Raw genomic sequence first — 17,850 nt, 5'->3', positions numbered from 1 at the left:
ATCTTTTAGCTCATCTCCGCTGTTAACATTGAACAAATGTGACGTTCCAAGATTGGAATTACATATCAAACCGAAAAGATCTGACCCTAAAATTATGTTTATGATTTCATTTTAAATTTGCAACTGTTCTCTGCTTCATTGTTCTGTGGTAAAATACAAGTTGGGCTTTCTTTTTCATGAATTAGTATAAATTCGTGGCAATATTTTATGAGCATTCCGGGTCAAATGCACATTTTCAACAATTCCTGAGAGGTGGGATATTTTCCTGGAAAAAAGATGAGATGTGACGTCACTTTGATGCAGTTTGGAGCGAAATAGCAGCTCAGTTTGGGTCACGGGGATAACTGCTGCCTGTGGCTGGACCCCCCCCCCCCCCGCAGCAACGATGCAGCCCTGCTGACGGGGGTCAGCCCTCGTTTCTAGACCCACGTTCACCCTTGGAGGGTCCCTTGACTTCCTGCTGTGGGGCTGCTTGTATGCAGCTCTGTGTGTGTGTGTGTGTGTGTGTGTGTGTGTGTGATGTGCTCAGGCTCTACACCAGGGTGAGAGGTGACATCTTTAGTGTGTGTGTTCAGGGTTTCCGCACGTGTGTTTCCGTGTCGTCAGCATGTGGACGGGGACGTTCTGGAGCAGAAACGTGGTCCTGCACCAGAGACAAGAGAGCGCAGATCAGCAGATTCATGTTAGAGGATCATCAAGAGTTCAGAAAGGTGGAGGTCAGGGGTCAGTCAGAGGTGGCTGCTGGGCGGCTAACGCCCCCCCCCCCCCCCGTGGTGCACCACCGAGACCAACGTTAAGTCTTTAAAAACCTTCAGGGAAAGAACAAATGTAGAAACAAACATTTTAATGTGGACACTTGTTTTTGTTTTTTTTGTTTTATTACCTGGTTGAGAAGGTTCTACGGGTCTGTTCTACGGGTCTGTTCTACGGGTCTGTTCTATAGGTCTGTTCTACAGGTCTGTTCTACGGGTCTGTTCTACGGGTCTGTTCTATAGGTCTGTTCTACGGGTCTGTTCTATAGGTCTGTTCTATAGGTCTGTTCTATAGGTCTGTTCTATAGGTCTGTATACACATTACTTGCTGGGGGACTCTTAGTGTGTGTGTGAGTGTTTCCTGTGAAACAGCATAAACCTCAGTCCCAAGTCCTTAAAGTCCTTCCATGTTTCCATGCCTGGAACCCTGAAACGCTGCTGCAGGAAGCTTCACTTTCCATTTGCTGCTGGTTGAGTTGCTCTGAAAGGCCTCCATGTTTAGCCCAAACGGAGCTTGTGAGAGGAGCCCAGCAGGGGTCGTTTCAGAGGAGACATTCCTGTCCAGGCCAGGTTGGCGCTGGTTGAAGTCCCTTCCTGATGCTGGTGCACTCGTGTGCATTTTGACTTCAGCAGGTTTCCTCAGTGGGAAACCAGGAAAGAAGGAGCTGCTTGAAAGAGCTCCATACGTGTTGGGTCGAGCGAGCGGGCTCGCCGCAGTGGCGTTCCTCTGGAATGTGCTCACTGGGCCACGCTGACTTTGATTTGAGCACAGTTGGGCACAATGGCCTGACTGTACAAGGTGTCACTGCTGCAGGCGTGCGCCCATCGGCTCCATGGGAAAATATTACTCAGTGGAAAGTTGAGGCCAAGAATGTCCAATTCTTTGTGAGACGTGAAGCTCTTTCAGCTCCGAGCTGCAAGATGGAAAGTTAATGAGATTTATGCTGAAGGACCTCAGTGCCTGCAGTGAAGCTCCTAATGGCAGACATGAGCTTCTGTGACAGAGGGCACTGAAATGTCATTGTGTTGTTGAGATTTATGTATAGTGTTTCCATGGCAACTTGATCATGAGTCACCATCCCTGAGGTTTGTTTCTGTGCTAGGAGCAGAGAGAGCAACACAAAGAAAGTCTTATTGCTGCTAGAGATTAGAGGAAAATCCACCACTTTTCTGTCAACCAGGAAGCTAGCTTGAATTAGTTCTATCCACAGACGTGACACAGTCCACAGACGTCATACCGTCGACAAAGGTGATACTGTCAACAGTCCACTTACGTACAATCCCAGATACCTAATATAGGCTAATATGATAGTCCACTGATACCATACAGTCAACATAAGTGACACATTATTCACGATTCGCTCCACAGACGTGGTAGCATCCATTTACGTGATATAGTCCACTTATTTTACACAGTGCACAGACATGATACAGTTGACATACGTGAGAGAATCCCCGTACGTGGCGTAGTGGACATATCCACAGACGTGACGCAGGCCTGATTCATGCCGTCTCCTGTGTTTGCTACCAGAACCCTGGAGGGTATCTTCTGGACTCTAATCTCAGGTGCTGCTAACGTGTCTGTTCTGAGGCCACTGACTCGGATGAACACTTCTTTCCCCGTGTTAGTCCTCATGTGAGCTAGCTTTCTTGTAGCGCTTGAGGGTTTTTGTGACTGCACTTTGGGACACATTCAAAATGTTGGAGAGTTTCCAGACTGGCTGACCTTGTCTGGACTCTTTCCTTTGTTCTTTGCTAATTGGTTCTTTCATCACATGGATTCTAACAGGTGTCACACAGGACTGAGCACCAACCTGACTCATGCACAACACAACTGATGCTTCCAGCCCCATAAAGAAGGCAGAAAATTCCCCTAATTAATCCTGATAAGGTGGCTGCAGGTGTACCTTGTCAAGATTACAATTGGGATTTGCTTTGGTGGTTCAGTGATCTGCTCCAGCAGAGAGAATGTGGAGCAACCATGAGATGATAGTTTCCCTTCTCTAAAGGTTATCTTTGATTCGGAGCAGCTGAAGTCAGATGACTGTCCCAGTGCTGTGAACAACACTTCCAGTATACAACAAGTGGTCGTGGTGCGACACAACATCACTGTGTCCACACTCCAAAGCTCTGGACAGCTACCATGAGAAGTGCTGCAAGTCCTCCCATCATGTGAGCACTTCTGACAGGCTGGCGTGTCGAAAGCCAGGGCCTGTGTTTAGGCTTCATTAGCATCAGCATGGAAGAGCAGAGCCACAGCTACCGTCCTCCACGCTGCACATGCAGAAGCAGCAGACAACAGATGGTCTAGTCTTGGATACATCAATCAGGGCTTCCTGACCCTCACCCTCACCCTTAATAGGGAGATCTGCCTTGTTGTCTCTTGAGTGGACCATGAGCAGCTTTCCTTGAAGGAGGGCATCTTTGGAGAAACACCCTCATTAAAGTCTTGATTTGAACGTTTGATTGAGCTTGTGTCAGTATCTAAGCACATGAGTTTAAGATCTATCTGTTACAATAGTAGGAGATATCCAGCTCACCTCATGGCTGGTGAACCAACTGGCAGAACCAACTGGTGGCCCCGGCAGCCTGATGACGGCCATCCAGGTGCCAACAAACTAGTCCCACACTGCCCACGAGTGTTCCGTCCTCCTGCTTGACAGGGCTGTGTTGAGCCCACTTCCCACCCCTGTTCGTCCATTCACACCTCCAGCTATAATCAAACTTGTGCAACATTAGTGAAACTCATCAGAGAGAATCGGAATACAGAGAGGGGGGAACATCTGAGAACAATACCCTGGTCCTCAACAACTCCAAGACCCAGGAATTAATCAGCGTTGTCATGAGAACAAAGAGAAGAGCCTCCCCCCCCCCCCCCCACCTTCCCTGTCCAAGGAGCAGTGGTGGACAGTCTCAGAGTTACTGGAGCCAGTGTTTCTGGCTCACACATACTGTTCTGTCTCCAGGAAGTTAAACTGAACTTGGGTCAGAGCACCATAGAGAGCATCCTTAGGAACTCTGGTAGGTGAAGGTCTGAGCACCTTCACAGACATCCTTATGAAGTGGATCACTTTGTGGGTCCAGAGCTGCTGAGACGAGGCTCCTGAGAGAGTGCAGCTCTTGAGCGCCCTCGCCTGGACAAACTATAGGTCAACAGGCTGAGTAAGAAGGTTCGGGTCATCACACATGGGTCATCTTCTTTCATCCCCTGTCAACTGATTCAGAAGATTAAGGTGGACCAGAAACAGGCTGAGCACCTTCGGCATGGCTCCATACATTATTAATTAATTTACCTTCTTTAAAGAAACAGATATTTAGTTTTATACAAGTTTTCTGTCTGAGCCACACATGAAAACATCATTTTCCATATTTTCATTTCTGGCTGCTGGTTGGTAATATTTCCCTGATGCAGGATCAAGTCTTTAGCTCAGTTTTATGGAGTTGATCAGATATTTATGGCCCAACAGGATCTCAGAGGCCTGATTCCTATATTGCACATTTCTACGCTCTCCTCATTCAACGATTGTCCGACTGTGGCAGGAAAGACTCCGCGCACGTTTCCCTTGTTTTCTTTATTCGCCTCAAAACTCGAAGGACTGAATGCTAACAGCGGCAAGAACGCAAAGCACCTGCGTGAGAGGCACCTGCGTGAGAGGCACCTGCGTGAGAGGCACCTGCGTGAGAGGCACCTGCGTGAGAGGCACCTGCGTGAGAGGCACCTGCGTGAGAGGCACCTGCGTGAGAGGTACCTGCGTGAGAGGCACCTGCGTGAGAGGCACCTGCGTGAGAGGCACCTGCGTGAGAGGCACCTGCGTGAGAGGTACCTGCGTGAGAGGCACCTGCGTGAGAGGCACCTGCGTGAGAGGTACCTGCGTGAGAGGCACCTGCGTGAGAGGCACCTGCGTGAGAGGCACCTGCATGAGGCACCTGCGTGAGAGGCACCTGCATGAGGCACCTGCATGAGGCACCTGCGTGAGAGGCACCTGCGTGAGAGGCACCTGCGTGAGAGGCACCTGCGTGAGAGGCACCTGCGTGAGAGGCACCTGCGTGAGAGGCACCTGCGTGAGAGGCACCTGCGTGAGCCACAAGACAGTGTTTCACAGCATGGTCAGGGCACAACAGCAGGTGGCGCTCCATTGTTCCCAAACACAGAGTGCATGTGTGTGTGTGTGTGGGGGGGGGGTGATATACGTTGGTGCCATCATCCTTTCATAGTCGACAGAGTCCTCTTACTGAAGTCCACTTTACACAGCATAAAAAGCTTATTTTATTTTTCTATTAAAGGAGCGTCAGAAATGTATTTCAAGTAATCCTGATAAGTCAACCGACATTAAGGAATCACGTCATTTCAAATCCTTACTCACTAGTCCGGAATATTGATAATGATGCTGATGTAGCTCCGCCCTCCACCGATCTCCCAATGATCCCAACTGAATTCGGTTCACTTAATTCTACTTAATGTAGGCACGGACCGCCACGCATGGAGCATAAACATAATCAACGGATGATAACGGTACAACGGACAGTTGCCTTGGAGATGTTCCAGCTGGATTCCCCACCCTGACGGGGGGGGGGGTCATCTTCTACAGTGATTTTATTGATTGCACTTCAGCAACTTCAGCTTTGGCCACAAACTTACACATGTGCGTGTGAGTGTGCGTGCGTGCGTGCGTGCACATGTAAAGAAGTCATACTCAGAGGGACACCTGTGCTGCTGTCACTTGAACAGTTATTAATGTGCATTAATTGATGGGATGCTCATGTGATCTGCTTTGACAGTAAACCAATTAGATTTTATTATTACAGCGGTTGCTAGGTAGAGCAGGAAGTGAGCGGGAGGTGAAGGGTGAAAGGGTTACTCTCTCAGGAATCCAGAGGCCCCATACAGGGTGTGCATAGAGAGAAGGTTGGAAGAATGTGGGAGCTTTTCAGTAGCTTATTGCATAAAATCGTCCATTTCTTTTGCTGTTTGGCCACAGAAGCCACATTAAGCAACACGGACGGGCCTCAAGTTTAATTACTGCTGATTTCAAATTGTTGAATCCTCCTCAAACATTCACACGTTTCAGTGGTGACAGGGTCATTGTGTAGAAATGAGGCCCAACACTGAAGGCCTCATTACGGTTCTGCGTAGCCTCTCAGCACCGTGAAGGTGGTTCCTACACAGATGGGGTTCACCTTCTTCTCTGAGCAACATCGTGACTGTAGGTCCAAACGAGCGGCAACGTTCAGAACTTGTATTTAGAGCCAGTCACTTTGGAATTTATGGTTAGCAGACAGCAAAGCAGCAACACACGAAGGATAGAACAGGAAGCAACGTGGAGTAGCCACGACTGGGAATGACCTATTTTTGGCGAACCACTCTCGGCTCCCTGGTCTGCGTGGTGGTCTGGGTCGCTATGCACTGTTGGGCGGGTGCTAATGGGTTCCTCCAACCATGATGAGATGAATTAAGAGCAGAAAGTTCATTCCTGGTTCTTCTGCACTTCCTGTTCCCTCCCCATCTGAGAGTGCTTCAGGTGCTGTCAGGTGTAGAAGATTCCCTCCAGATGCCCGATTGGTGGAGCTGCCGTATTGGTTGACCTTCTGGACCCTTTTCTCATGTGCTCACAGGATCTATGAAGCTCATTTAGGGAGATCAATGGGGTCTTTTATAAGCCTCCTCCAGATCTGTGGCTGGTTCCGGTCTCTGGGTTCTGGAGGCTGTTCCTTAAAGCTCATGGTTTGGGTTTTCCTCTGATATTATCAGCTGACATTCTGTAGATGGCTGTGTGTCTCTACAGAGCCTTTTATTGAGCTTACCACAGAAGCAAGCTGTAACCACATCTCAGAGGTGAAAGGTCACAAAGCTGCTGTCAGGGGTTTAAAGCAGCACACTGGTCACCAGCCCCTGGGTTTGGGTCCTTAATTTGGATCCTTCTGTTTGGGCTTCGCTCAGTTTCTAAATGTGTTTCTAGGTGCAGGATCCTAGAAGGGGATCTTCCAGGAGACCCCTCACCCATCTGCCCACCCCATGACTAATCAGCCTTGCTGTCAGATTGGGTTTTTCTGCCCCTGTCCTTAAATCTTAAACCGATCATCTGCTCCACTGGACACCAGTCCAGATTTCCCTCCCTCAGGGGTTGATGGTTCCTTGCTGGTATGGCGGTGAAGTAAAAAGAGCAGCACAAATTCCACATGTTGTCCTGTAATAAAGTGGCTCGTGAAGGATTTCATCCTAAATAAAGGTTCCACATCGATGCTGTGACTGAGGAGCGCCCGTCTGTTGGGGAGACGCTGGTCTGGGGCCCCGTCTTGCCACAAATAACTTGATTTAAATGAGGCCATTGAAATTGTTGCTAACATCCCATTTTCATATGACGAGCTTTTCATTCAATCATGTTTGCAGTTTCAGATTTGCTTCAATGTTTCAAATCTTTGGAGTCATTTGACTCACATTATTCAGTCTAAATGTAATTGTTTAAGGTTAGGGTTCTATCTAGTCCAGGACGGCTGAGATCATCTTTGTTGAGGGAACAACTGTTTTCCTGAACGTTCACGCCCCGGCCACTTTATTAGGTCCACCTTGCCAGTGAAAGCTTGGATCCTCTTCTGCCAGAACTGCCTTATTTCTTCATAACACACCTTCAACAAGGTGTTGGAAACACTCCTCAAAGATCTTGGTCCATGGCCAAATGAGAGCATCTCGTAGTTGCTGCAGGTCTGCGTGCTGCACATCTATGATGAGAATCTCCTGTTCCACCACATCCTATAGCTGCTTCACTGGACTGAGGTCTGGTCACCGTGGAGGCCCCTGGAGGACATGGTCAGCCCATGGTCAAGAAACCAGTTAGAGATCTGAAATCTCAGCATTGTGACATGGTGCAGCATCCTGCTGGAAGTAGCCATCAGAACAAGGTTCACTGTGGTTGTCCAGGACATGGTCAGCAACAATCCTCAGGGAGGCCGCAGCACTTAAATGATGCTCAACTGGTGCTGAGAGACCCAAAGTGTGCCAAGAAAATCCATTACACCACCAGCAGCACCCTGAACCCTTGATACCAGCCAGAGTGGATCCCTGGTGTTTACAGCAAATTCTGATCGACCATCTGAATGTTGCAGCTGAAATCCAGACTCATCAGACCAGGACACATTGTTCTGATCTCCTGTGGTCCCGAGCTGACAGGAGGGGTACCAATGTGGCCTCCTGCTGCTCTAGCCCATCTTCTTCAAGGTTCCACCTGTTGGGTGTCTGGCCTCTCACATCATCACACAACTGGTGCTCTCTGGACACCTTCTCTCGACACCCTGGAGATGATTGTGGGTGAAAATCCCAGGAGATCAGCAAGTTCTGAACGACTCGGACCAGCCCGTCTGGTACTGACAACCAGCCACCTTCAAAGCCACTGACAGTAACTGGCCTCTCTTCCCCATTCCGATGCTGTTGGATCTCCAGCTGTGTGATAGTCAGACCTCAGTCTACAGGTAACCCAGTAGCATGCTAAACATCTGCTCCCATCAGCTGTTTTACTCCTCACAAATGGCCCTGCTCCCTTTATGGGCCAGTGTTTTAGTCAGCTGGAACCACTACCAATGAAACCTCCCCCAGGCTTCTAACTGGCCACCTTATTTTTGCTTGCATGATCATTTCTAACAGAGTCTAAACTCAGAGACTTCCAGGCAGCAGGACGGAGGCTCCTGGACGTCAGCGATGCACATTCATGCATCAGAATATGTCCATCAAGTCATTTCAGCAAGTTTTAGACCTAAAACATTTAATATTGAAGGTTCAAGCAGTGTCAAAGAAACAAAGACAGATTTAAACATTAGAAGTGAGTTTATGGCTTCAATCCTAAAAAGTTTTAGTCATTAAATTACACTGTGTAATTAATGAGAAGGGGGTGCACAAGGGATTCAAGTCACTCTGTAACTGTCTGTGGCACAAAGAGAGGAGAGAAAATCAAGTGAGAGTTTGAGAGAGGAGGGGGCAAGTGTGTATTTCCATGGGGGGAGCAGCAGGAGGAGGAGAGAGATGTTGGAGAGTCACAATAAGAGCCAGAACCGTGACTGTGCAGAGGGAGGAGCATGAAGTGGCTGCAGCAGGAACTTAAAGTGGTTCTCCTGGATCAGAACTCTCCACCCTTTCATTCCTCACTGTGAGTGAAGGCCACACCGAGAAGATGGCCACCTTTTACCTTCCTCTGGCTCTCGTCCTCCTCCTGTCCTGTCCAGCACCAGCTCAGTGGTTGAGTTTCATCTGCGCCAATCCTGAAACCAGCCCTTCGCCTCCCTCCCACACCTCTGCCTCTGTTGCCTCTTCTGATGCCAAGGAAACAACAGAATGGTTGTCAAAGGAGGACGTGGTGATGGAAAAGTCTGTGGAGGGAAGTTCCCACAGCCCTGGAGGCTCCGGGACTGTCCAAGCTGGAACTTTAGCTCCAGCGAAGGCTGCAGGTGGAGGCAGCCGAGGCAGCTCCCAGTTCAAACCACTGAAACAATGGAAATGTGGTGAGTACCCAGAACCTTCCATTAAAAAGAGGGAGATGCAACATTTGGTGCGTTGCTGCGTGTAGCCAAGTCACATGTTAGTGTTGTCACGGCAGCGCCGCACTGATTCCCTGCACAGACAATACACCATCCCATCATCATCATCCTCTCAGTTGGTGTGAGCTGCACAGGCGGCACCAGGGTTCATTTTTGGATCATCTGCACGTCAGATGAGGAAGCAGAAGCTGGATCCTTCAGCTGGATGAGAAGAGCAGGAAGCTCCCATGTTGCTGTCCTGTGGGGAAGGAAAGTGGGCTTTCTCACATGGGCTGAAATGACCTTCATCTCCCAAAGAATGGAGCGCGACCTCCTCAGGTCACACGTTCCAACGGATCAGCACAGATTCCTGTTGATCTCTCATTAGTCTCTCTTAAAGTGGACCGCTGCTGTGGGACGCTGTGGTCTGCTGAGGGCTCCCAGCAACCATGTGAAGGCTGATGAGATGATCGACTCCACTCACAGCGAGAGTTCTGTCTGTGTCTCACAGGACCGTTGGGAACCACTCAACCCAGTAACACTCTCAACATGGTCCTGCTCTACTTCTGATGGCTGCCATCCAAGTTATGAATAATAATCTCTACAAGTTCACTGTTGCCAAGCAGCAGATTCCAGCAACCCTGGTTTTGGTGTCTCTTTCTGACCATGTGACAACATCCTGTCACCACACACACACACACACACACACACACACACACCGGCCCAGGAGGGTGTGTATTTAGTGTTCAGGGGGATTATGTCTGAGCAGCGTGGCGAAGCAGCAGCTGAGTCTCATTAAATCCATGTGAAGATGAGTGTGATGCTGCTCTTCCTGCCTGAAGCTGCTTCTAAAGTCCAGATGAAAAGGTCTTGTTTATACATCAAAGGATGTGTTCCACCAATAGTTCTGAGCAGGAGATTCACTAAAATTGAAAGGTTCCTGCATTATCGTTGCTGTGTTGGGATCACTGGTTGTTTGGAGCAGCACAACATCAAAGCTTTGGTGACGACAGCGGTCGGTCACTCGTAGTGTTTTGCTCCTCTGGCTTCTTGTCACGTAGGATTCCCTCATGTTTTCGTGTTCTTTAACTTCCTCTCTAACGGACTCGCGTTGTTTCACATTCGTTCTGTCAGACCGAGCTTCAGGAGGTCATCTGGATCTGATGCAGCTGATCGGAGTCCCGCTCCCTCCCTCCGTCTCCTTCGTTCCTGGCTTCGAGGGTTTCCCAGCATACAGCTTCGGGCCCGATGCCAACATTGGACGGCTGACTGCGACCTTCCTTCCAGGGTCGTTCTACAGGGACTTTTCCATCATTGTCACTGTAAGCCCACATCCTTTCAGAGTTGTCCGGAGTTACCAGTGCATGGGGTCCAGCTCAGATCAACTGAGCTACACTCCAAATACACCATAGACGTGTTTTCACCGGGGTGCACATGGCTGAAACATTCATATCAGGCTCGCGTTGATTTGAGCTTGTTGGCTGCCACAGGTGCGTCCGGCCACCCAGAGAGGAGGAGTCCTTTTTGCCATCACTGATGCCCATCAGAAGGTGGTGGAGTTGGGTTTGGTCCTCACTCCAGTGCGTGGGGGCCTCCAGAGCATCCTGCTCTACTACACTGATGGACAGCAGGCGTCTGACAGTCACAAAGCTGCTGCCTTTACCGTCCCTGACATGACAGAGCAGTGGACCCGATTCACCGTAGGAGCCGGCACCCGACACCTTCTGCAGAATCTACACAAATAATTGAGCCAATAATGCTAACCTTCTAGTCAGAAGCTCCGTGTACCTGTTCATGAACTAACACAGTGAATGTGGTGTGTCTCAGTTGGTGGTGGAGCATGAAGAGGTGCGTCTCTACATGGACTGTGGGGAGGCCGACAGGACTACGTTCCATCGGACACCAGACAGACTCACCTTCTCACGCAATTCAGGCATTTTTGTATCAAATGCTGGAGTCACAGGACTCGACAAGTTTGTGGTAAGCCAAGAAATTCACCACATGTTTTAGTTCCAACCAGCATTCTACAGATGCACAAATGATTAAATAATAATATGTAAATGTGATCCAAAAAGCCAATGAATATGCACACCAGGATGTTTGGAGACCTCGATAGAAGGTTATAAACGTGGTCACATGTTTGAGGGTAAATCTTCAGATAGAAAATGTGCTGAAAACGAGGCGGATTGTTGGGTTCTGCTCTCCGTGTTACGGTTTCGGGGGGTTTTAACAGAGTTCTTGCATGGGGCAACAGAAGCAGTCCAAGACTGCAAGGAGCACGGGAGTCAACGTCGGTACTTTACAGGTCCGTGGGTGAGTCCTCCAAGGAAGCAGCCCCCCTGGACTGCAGAGAACTCGGGAACAGGTTCTGCTCTTCTCCGGTCCAGCAATCGGCGTGAAAACCTCAAACATGCAGGGAAGGACCAAGCAAAGCCACAACACTCAACAAGAAGAACCAAACCAGCACCCTGGCCCCGACAGACAGGCACAACCTGCTTAAGTAGGGGCAGATGTAAATTGCCCACAGGTGCGCCTGCAGTGCCGGCTGCCGCCAATTGTGCTCCACAGCGCCCCCTGCAGGACAACGCAGCACAACCCTGGAACCCAACACTCCGTCCTGTTAGAATGTCGAAAATGGGATGAGAAAGATGGATTTTCTTCCGCGAGGAATCTCCTAAATGGCCTCTGATGTACATGCAAAACAATTCCACAGCAATAAGTAAAGTTAAAGTTCAAATTGTGATTTGAACAAAAAAACAAACTAAGGGACTTGTAAAGGACTTGATGGCAGCCTGAAAAGAAGTTTGCAGTTGGGGGGAATGGAGGAGAGGATGGAAGTAGGTGCAGATGAGCAAGTTTATTATGTCGGATCCAGGACTGGAGGCAGGATTCTGAGTCTGCTGCTCCCACATTTAAGGGTTACAGTAAAGAAAAATGGAGCTCTGATGAAATGTTTACAGACCTTTTAGAATTGATTTTAGAAAGCCTGACAATGCTTTTGGTGTTTTGGAAAACTATTTTGCGATAAAGACCAACACTTAGTTCGACCATATTTGCACCTTGCAGGGATCTATCCAGCAGCTGGTGATTAAAGATGGTCCACGGGCAGCAGAGGAACAGTGTGAGGATGATGATCCTTATGTAAGAAGCACACATGCATAATATCAGCAGCTACACTCTCGTGTTCTCACAAGTGCTTTAACTGCACTGTTTTTACATGCTAAAAGCAGATTACTGTAAGTTCTCAGTTGTGAAGGACCTGGAGCACCGGAGCTTGAACCGCTCGACAGTTCCCCCTAGTGGTTAAATTCAACATAACAATCTGCTGAGTTATTATAGTAAAACCATCAATCTCATTTTGTACAAGAATCCAAGATGTGTGCGTGTGTGTGTGTGTGTGTGTGGTGTGTGTGTGTGTGTGTGTGTGTGTGCGTGCGTGTGTGTGTGTGTGTGTGTGTGTGTGTGTGTGTGATAAAGGCCTCAGGATACACCAGTGGAGATGATTCCATGGATGATGGAGAGATGGAGGAAGAAGTGATGAAGAGGTCAAAGGAGCGAAACCACAGTAGCTTGCTGGTAGGACGTGTGAAAAGCTTCTACAACTTCCTGCTTCATATTTTCATCCAGTAATCAAACGGTGATCAAACAGAGGCACCGGTACTCAAGTAAACAGCAAGTGGAAGCAGTAAATAGCTGATCTGCAGTATGTTTGTTCTAAATCTGAAGGATGTGTCTCCACAGTGTTGGAATTCTTTAAACATCTGTTATAGCACTGGGTTCTAATACTGTTATAATATGGTGTACAGTGCAGCTTTGGTTAAGGCTGGGACCTTCAGACCTTCAGAGAAGTTTAATTATGATGGCTACTCACATTCTGTCATGTTGACTTCCTCAAACAGGACCACGGCGTTCCAGTCAGAGCTCCACCCACCGAAGCACCGCAGATAGAGCTCGATGAGTCCTCAGGACACCAGCCCTCCTCAGAGACCAGTCAAGAATCTAAAGGTCAAGAAGGATCTGAGCTTTCAGTCCCTGAACCTCCATCCTTCCTTAATATCCCTCCTGAATTTGAGACTTTAAAATGCTGCTTAATCCATTTCTGCATGGCTGTAGATGATGTTTGAGCTGTTCTGATGAACCCACATCAACTGGGTGGAGAGCTGTGGAGAGCCTTGGATGACATTAATAACACAAGGAGAAGGAGCAAAACCTGCTTGATATCTGTCTTTAAATGAGTGCTTTTGTTAGGTGGAACAGAAAGATCTCTTTGATTTGGGTGAACAGTTCCACAGAAATGGCCCAGTCAAAGAGCAGAGACAGTGCTCAGGTGAATGTGGTTCAGTGAAGGTGATAATGGGCACCATGTATGCAGGGGTCTCACATCTCTGGGGGACCACCTGTGCTCCTCGTTGTGTCGGGAGGTGTTTTTGAGGATGTTGGCTAATAATGCTGAAGCTTCCTTCTGGGACAAACACAGTTGCTTTATGGGTAAATGCTGACTTTACTGAGTAAAACTGCTGTCGTGGGAGGTCAGGACGACCGGCCAGGCCCTCAGGTCCTGAACCTCCGTTCTGGGAGATGCATTGATGTAGAGCCCAAACTCTCAAATATTGTTGCCCTGAAGGGCTCCAAGCTGCTCCACTGTGATCCCCCCCTGTCCAAAAACCAGGAAAGAAAGGAAAAAGAAATGTGAAGGAGAGCCACAGATGAGGCATCCATCTCCCTGGGATGGACAGATGTGCAGTAGATGCCACATGTACAGAGAACATCAGCATGAACAACAGTCGTAGATCTGTTCATGGGCCCAGGTGCATCTTCAGTTGTGGTGGAAGGAAGCAGGTAGATAAAAGAATAAAAAGATTAAATGAAAAGCTGGTGACACAATGGTGCAGTAGTTGGCACCATGACATCACAGCCAGAAGGTTGCATCTTCTCCCAGAGCCCTCTGGTTCCTCCCCCAGTGCACAGAGACACATTTGGGACTGACCTGGTGACTCTACACTAACCTCAGATAGGAATGTGAGTGGGAATGGTTGTTAGTTTCCTTGTATGGAGACACAACAAAGGACATGAGTGTCAACATCTGGAAACAAGCTAATTATGAACTGAAGTTAATGTATGAATGTCCTGAAGTTCATCTGTCAAAGGGGTTTGTTGATCTAGTATGACTATGATTGTCTCCTGACAACATGCTAATGTCTCATACGCTAACAGGACCATACAGGACAGAAGAGCCTGGAGAGACATCCAGGAAGGTACATCCAGGCGCCTACATTTGCTGCACAGCTGCATCTGTCAAACCGGTCCTCTTTGTTCTAAGGGTCACATTAAACCCGGGGTGAAAGGAGAACCTGGAGATCCAGGAGCCAGAGGTCCACCTGGTCCACCTGGCCCGACCTCTACACCTGGACCAAGAAAAGAAGGTGTGCCAGGCAGAGATGGACAGAAGGTGTGAGTCAAAGAGATACTATGAATGTTACCGTGATGATGATGATGATGATGATGATGATGATGATGATGATGATCTGATTTTGGTTTTGACTGAGCTGTTTTGACCTGAGTTAAATCTCTGATTGTCTTTACAGGGAAATAAAGGTGAAAAAGGGGATCCAGTAAGTTCCTTTAGTGTCTTCAGGTCTTCTCTGTGTCTCCTGTTGATGACATTAATGAATTAAAACATTCCGGTCCTCCAGGGTCCAAGAGGACGTCAAGGCTCTCCTGGCTTGGCTGGAGAAGCTGGGGCTAAAGGAGAAAAGGTGCAGATAAACACACATTCACAAATCATTTGGAACACTTTGTCAGCTGTACTCTACACAGCATCTATTCATAGTTTCTCATCCATTTCGACAGGGAGACCCAGGAACTGGTTTACCAGGCCCTCCTTGCCTGCCTGGTCCCTCTGGACCCCCCCAGTCTCGGAGTGTACCTGTGAGTGATTGATTATATTGAGTAGATTATAGATGGGTCATCTTTCTCCATGTTTTAGTGAAGTGTGAATGTGTTTGATTTTTACAAGCATGAGAACGTACCGGTTTAAGAACGGCTGCAAAGTGATGCCGTTGGAATCATTTCAAGTATTAGAACACTTGTGGTTCTGCCTTCATCAAGTCCTACAAAACCTGAAGAGAAACTACAAAATGAAGCCAAACATTTTGATGTTTAGGGTGACCCACAGAATCCCCATGCAAGAACTCTTTCTTGCAAATGTAATTGGAAACCCCTGTGTTGCAGTACGGAACAGATGCTCTTGGTTCTGGATTTGAAGACCTGGACAGTGACACCATGCTTGTCAGGGTAAGCCAGGGCCATAATAAATAGATGACATAGTTCTATAGTTTTAGTTACAGTGGTAAACTCACATTCTTCCTCTGTCAGGGTCCTCCCGGCCCACCAGGCCCTCCAGGACCTCCCGGTCCTCCTGGATCCAACCTGTCAACATTTAACATAGGCCCCTCTCCAGGCCTGAATGGACCCACTGGTGCCCCTGGACTGCCAGGACAACCTGGAATTCCAGTAAGTTATCAGATAACACAAATTCTCAACACTCAGTTCTGGGCTCCTCTATATCAATATTATCATCAGTGTTCAGACTCTTTGGTCAGTACTCCAGGATGATTCTGGTAGCTGAATCATAGCAACTGGAGTTGGAGTTCCATGAAGATGTTTCACCTCTGAGAAATACCAAGAGCTGAGAACCTTCACAGACATCCAGCCTGAAGACTCCAGTCTTCTTGGGTTTGACGTCACAGCTGGATTTCAAGATCGTCTGTCCTTCTCTGCAGATGCTCTCCAGCTCTGTCAGGGTATACAGGGCAGCATTCCAGGTCATTCCAGAGATGCTTGTTTGGGTTCAGGTCAGGGTTCTGGCTGGACCACTCCGGGACCTTCACACTTTTCCCTCAGACACTTCTGCCTTGTCTTGGCTGTGTTAAGAGTCTTGGTCAGGTGAAGGGACCCTTCAGCCCAGACGGAGGTCCAGGTCCTCTGGACAGGGTTTTCTGTTCAGCCTTTCTTCCTCCCTGACAAGTCTCTCCAACCCGCAGCCCACTTGCACCGCCAATTCCTGGTCCAGAAGCCTGTCCTGGGCTTCAGAATCTACCTCCAACAAATAAGGATACCGGCAACAAGAGTTGATCCAAAAACGGGGGCTTGTCCGTACCTGGCTTCTGGCCCGCCAGTACCCCCACAGCTACTGACGGGCCCGCCCTTTTGGTCGAACCGGGCAGCCAGCAATGAAATGACTTGCTTAGGGTTAGGATGACTTGCACGCCCAAGCTGCATAGGCTGCTCCCCAGCGGTCGGCACATCTGGGGGCACGGTGTGGGGCACCTGAACTAGACTGGCAGGCCCCAAATGAGCAGGGACCTCAACAGAGGTCGAGGATGGTGCGGCCGAACGACTTGGAATGTAGGAAACTTGCTCCCGGCGTCTAGCCCTCAGGCGGTCGTCCAATGAAATGGCCAGAGGGAATGCAGATCCTGAGATTCCTGCCGGAGCTGGAGTTTGTCCTGCAGATGCTTGCTTAGCCTTTGCAGGAACACTCCCCAAAGCGCTGGCTTGTTCCACCCCAAGTCGGCAGCTAGGGTCCAGAATTCCACCAAGAAGTCCGCTACTGAGCGATTTCCCTGGTGGAGGGAAAGCAGACGCGTCCCCGGAATGGTCTGGTTGGTCGAAGACCGCTTTTAGACTCTCCTCTAACTCCGCAAAAGACATGGCTTCCAGGCAACGGTGGGAGCTGAGCGCCTCTGCCCACGCCAGTGCCTTGAGGACCCACTAGATATGACACCTCAGAGAAGTCGCTGGTGAAAAACTGGGCCTTCTGACAACAGACTAACCGGCACTGAAGGAGGAATCTCCGACACTTGTCCAGGTCTCCCTGGTACAGTTCCAGGTCACAGATGTCGGAAGAAAGAAAAGAAAAAAAAAAATAGGATGCAGAACAGCTGTTTTGTCGTCATGATGCCATTTGAAAACCATTTTGAGGGTGGTGTACCATTACTGCTGTGGGGGACAGACATGGTGGCACACCTGCGGCTGATCAGCCTGATTAGGAGCTTTTTTGAGCACATTGACACTGACCCGAGCGTTCATAGGACCCACATTGTTTTGAATGTAAAGTTTAAGGACAGATGATTTTGTCCATTGTGTGTGTAGATGTGTGTGTAGAGTTCTGAGAGTGTGAAGTGGGTTTTCAGAGAATGTGTGGAAACAATTGAGAAAAACTCAGTGTAGCCTGAGGAGAGAATATTGAATTTTATTTTATTAATGCTGCAAGATGACAACATGAGGAAAAGTGGGAGTCCCGTTGTATTGTTGTCCACACTGAAGGTTGTGCGCTGTGGTTTAAACCTCCTGCTCCTCTTTTCCCTCCTCCTGCTCCTCTTTCTTTCACGTGCTTCAGCATTGGTTGTTTCTAGGTCTGATTTGAGCTCAAAATGCTACTTTTACACTAAATGCTACTTTCTGTGCAGAGAACCTTTGTTCATTTGGCTTTTTGAATTCATTTGTTTGAAGTTCTGTTTAGTTTGTGTTTCTGTATTAACCAAAGTTTAACTTCATTTAATTTAACAATCTCAATGAAGCCAGTGGTGGTTGG

The 17,850-nt window shown here is 48.6% G+C and overlaps 1 protein-coding gene across 3 annotated transcripts in view; it reads left to right on the top strand.

Moving 5' to 3' along the window:
• The window catches only part of col15a1b (collagen, type XV, alpha 1b), a 29,778-nt gene that overhangs the window by 468 nt on the left and 11,460 nt on the right, over positions 1 to 17,850 (top strand). Inside the window, exons 1-14 of one of the 3 annotated variants that reach the window (XM_057056357.1) lie at positions 8,540 to 9,239; positions 10,389 to 10,576; positions 10,745 to 10,954; positions 11,082 to 11,234; positions 12,321 to 12,395; positions 12,732 to 12,830; positions 13,154 to 13,259; positions 14,469 to 14,509; positions 14,575 to 14,703; positions 14,840 to 14,866; positions 14,948 to 15,010; positions 15,105 to 15,182; positions 15,486 to 15,548; positions 15,630 to 15,767. In XM_057056357.1, coding sequence (XP_056912337.1) covers positions 8,912 to 9,239; positions 10,389 to 10,576; positions 10,745 to 10,954; positions 11,082 to 11,234; positions 12,321 to 12,395; positions 12,732 to 12,830; positions 13,154 to 13,259; positions 14,469 to 14,509; positions 14,575 to 14,703; positions 14,840 to 14,866; positions 14,948 to 15,010; positions 15,105 to 15,182; positions 15,486 to 15,548; positions 15,630 to 15,767 — 1,698 coding nt within the window. In that variant the 5' untranslated portion in view covers positions 8,540 to 8,911. Of the gene's footprint in view, positions 1 to 8,539; positions 9,240 to 10,388; positions 10,577 to 10,744; positions 10,955 to 11,081; positions 11,235 to 12,320; positions 12,396 to 12,731; positions 12,831 to 13,153; positions 13,260 to 14,468; positions 14,510 to 14,574; positions 14,704 to 14,839; positions 14,867 to 14,947; positions 15,011 to 15,104; positions 15,183 to 15,485; positions 15,549 to 15,629; positions 15,768 to 17,850 lie in introns of those variants that run through there. The other 2 variants (XM_057056358.1, XM_057056359.1) reach the window with 2 other exon arrangements.

The sequence above is a fragment of the Takifugu flavidus genome, chromosome 15, assembly GCF_003711565.1.
Source record: "Takifugu flavidus isolate HTHZ2018 chromosome 15, ASM371156v2, whole genome shotgun sequence".
NCBI classification, from domain to species: Eukaryota; Metazoa; Chordata; class Actinopteri; order Tetraodontiformes; family Tetraodontidae; genus Takifugu; species Takifugu flavidus.
This window is presented reverse-complemented; position numbering and strand designations above follow the sequence as displayed.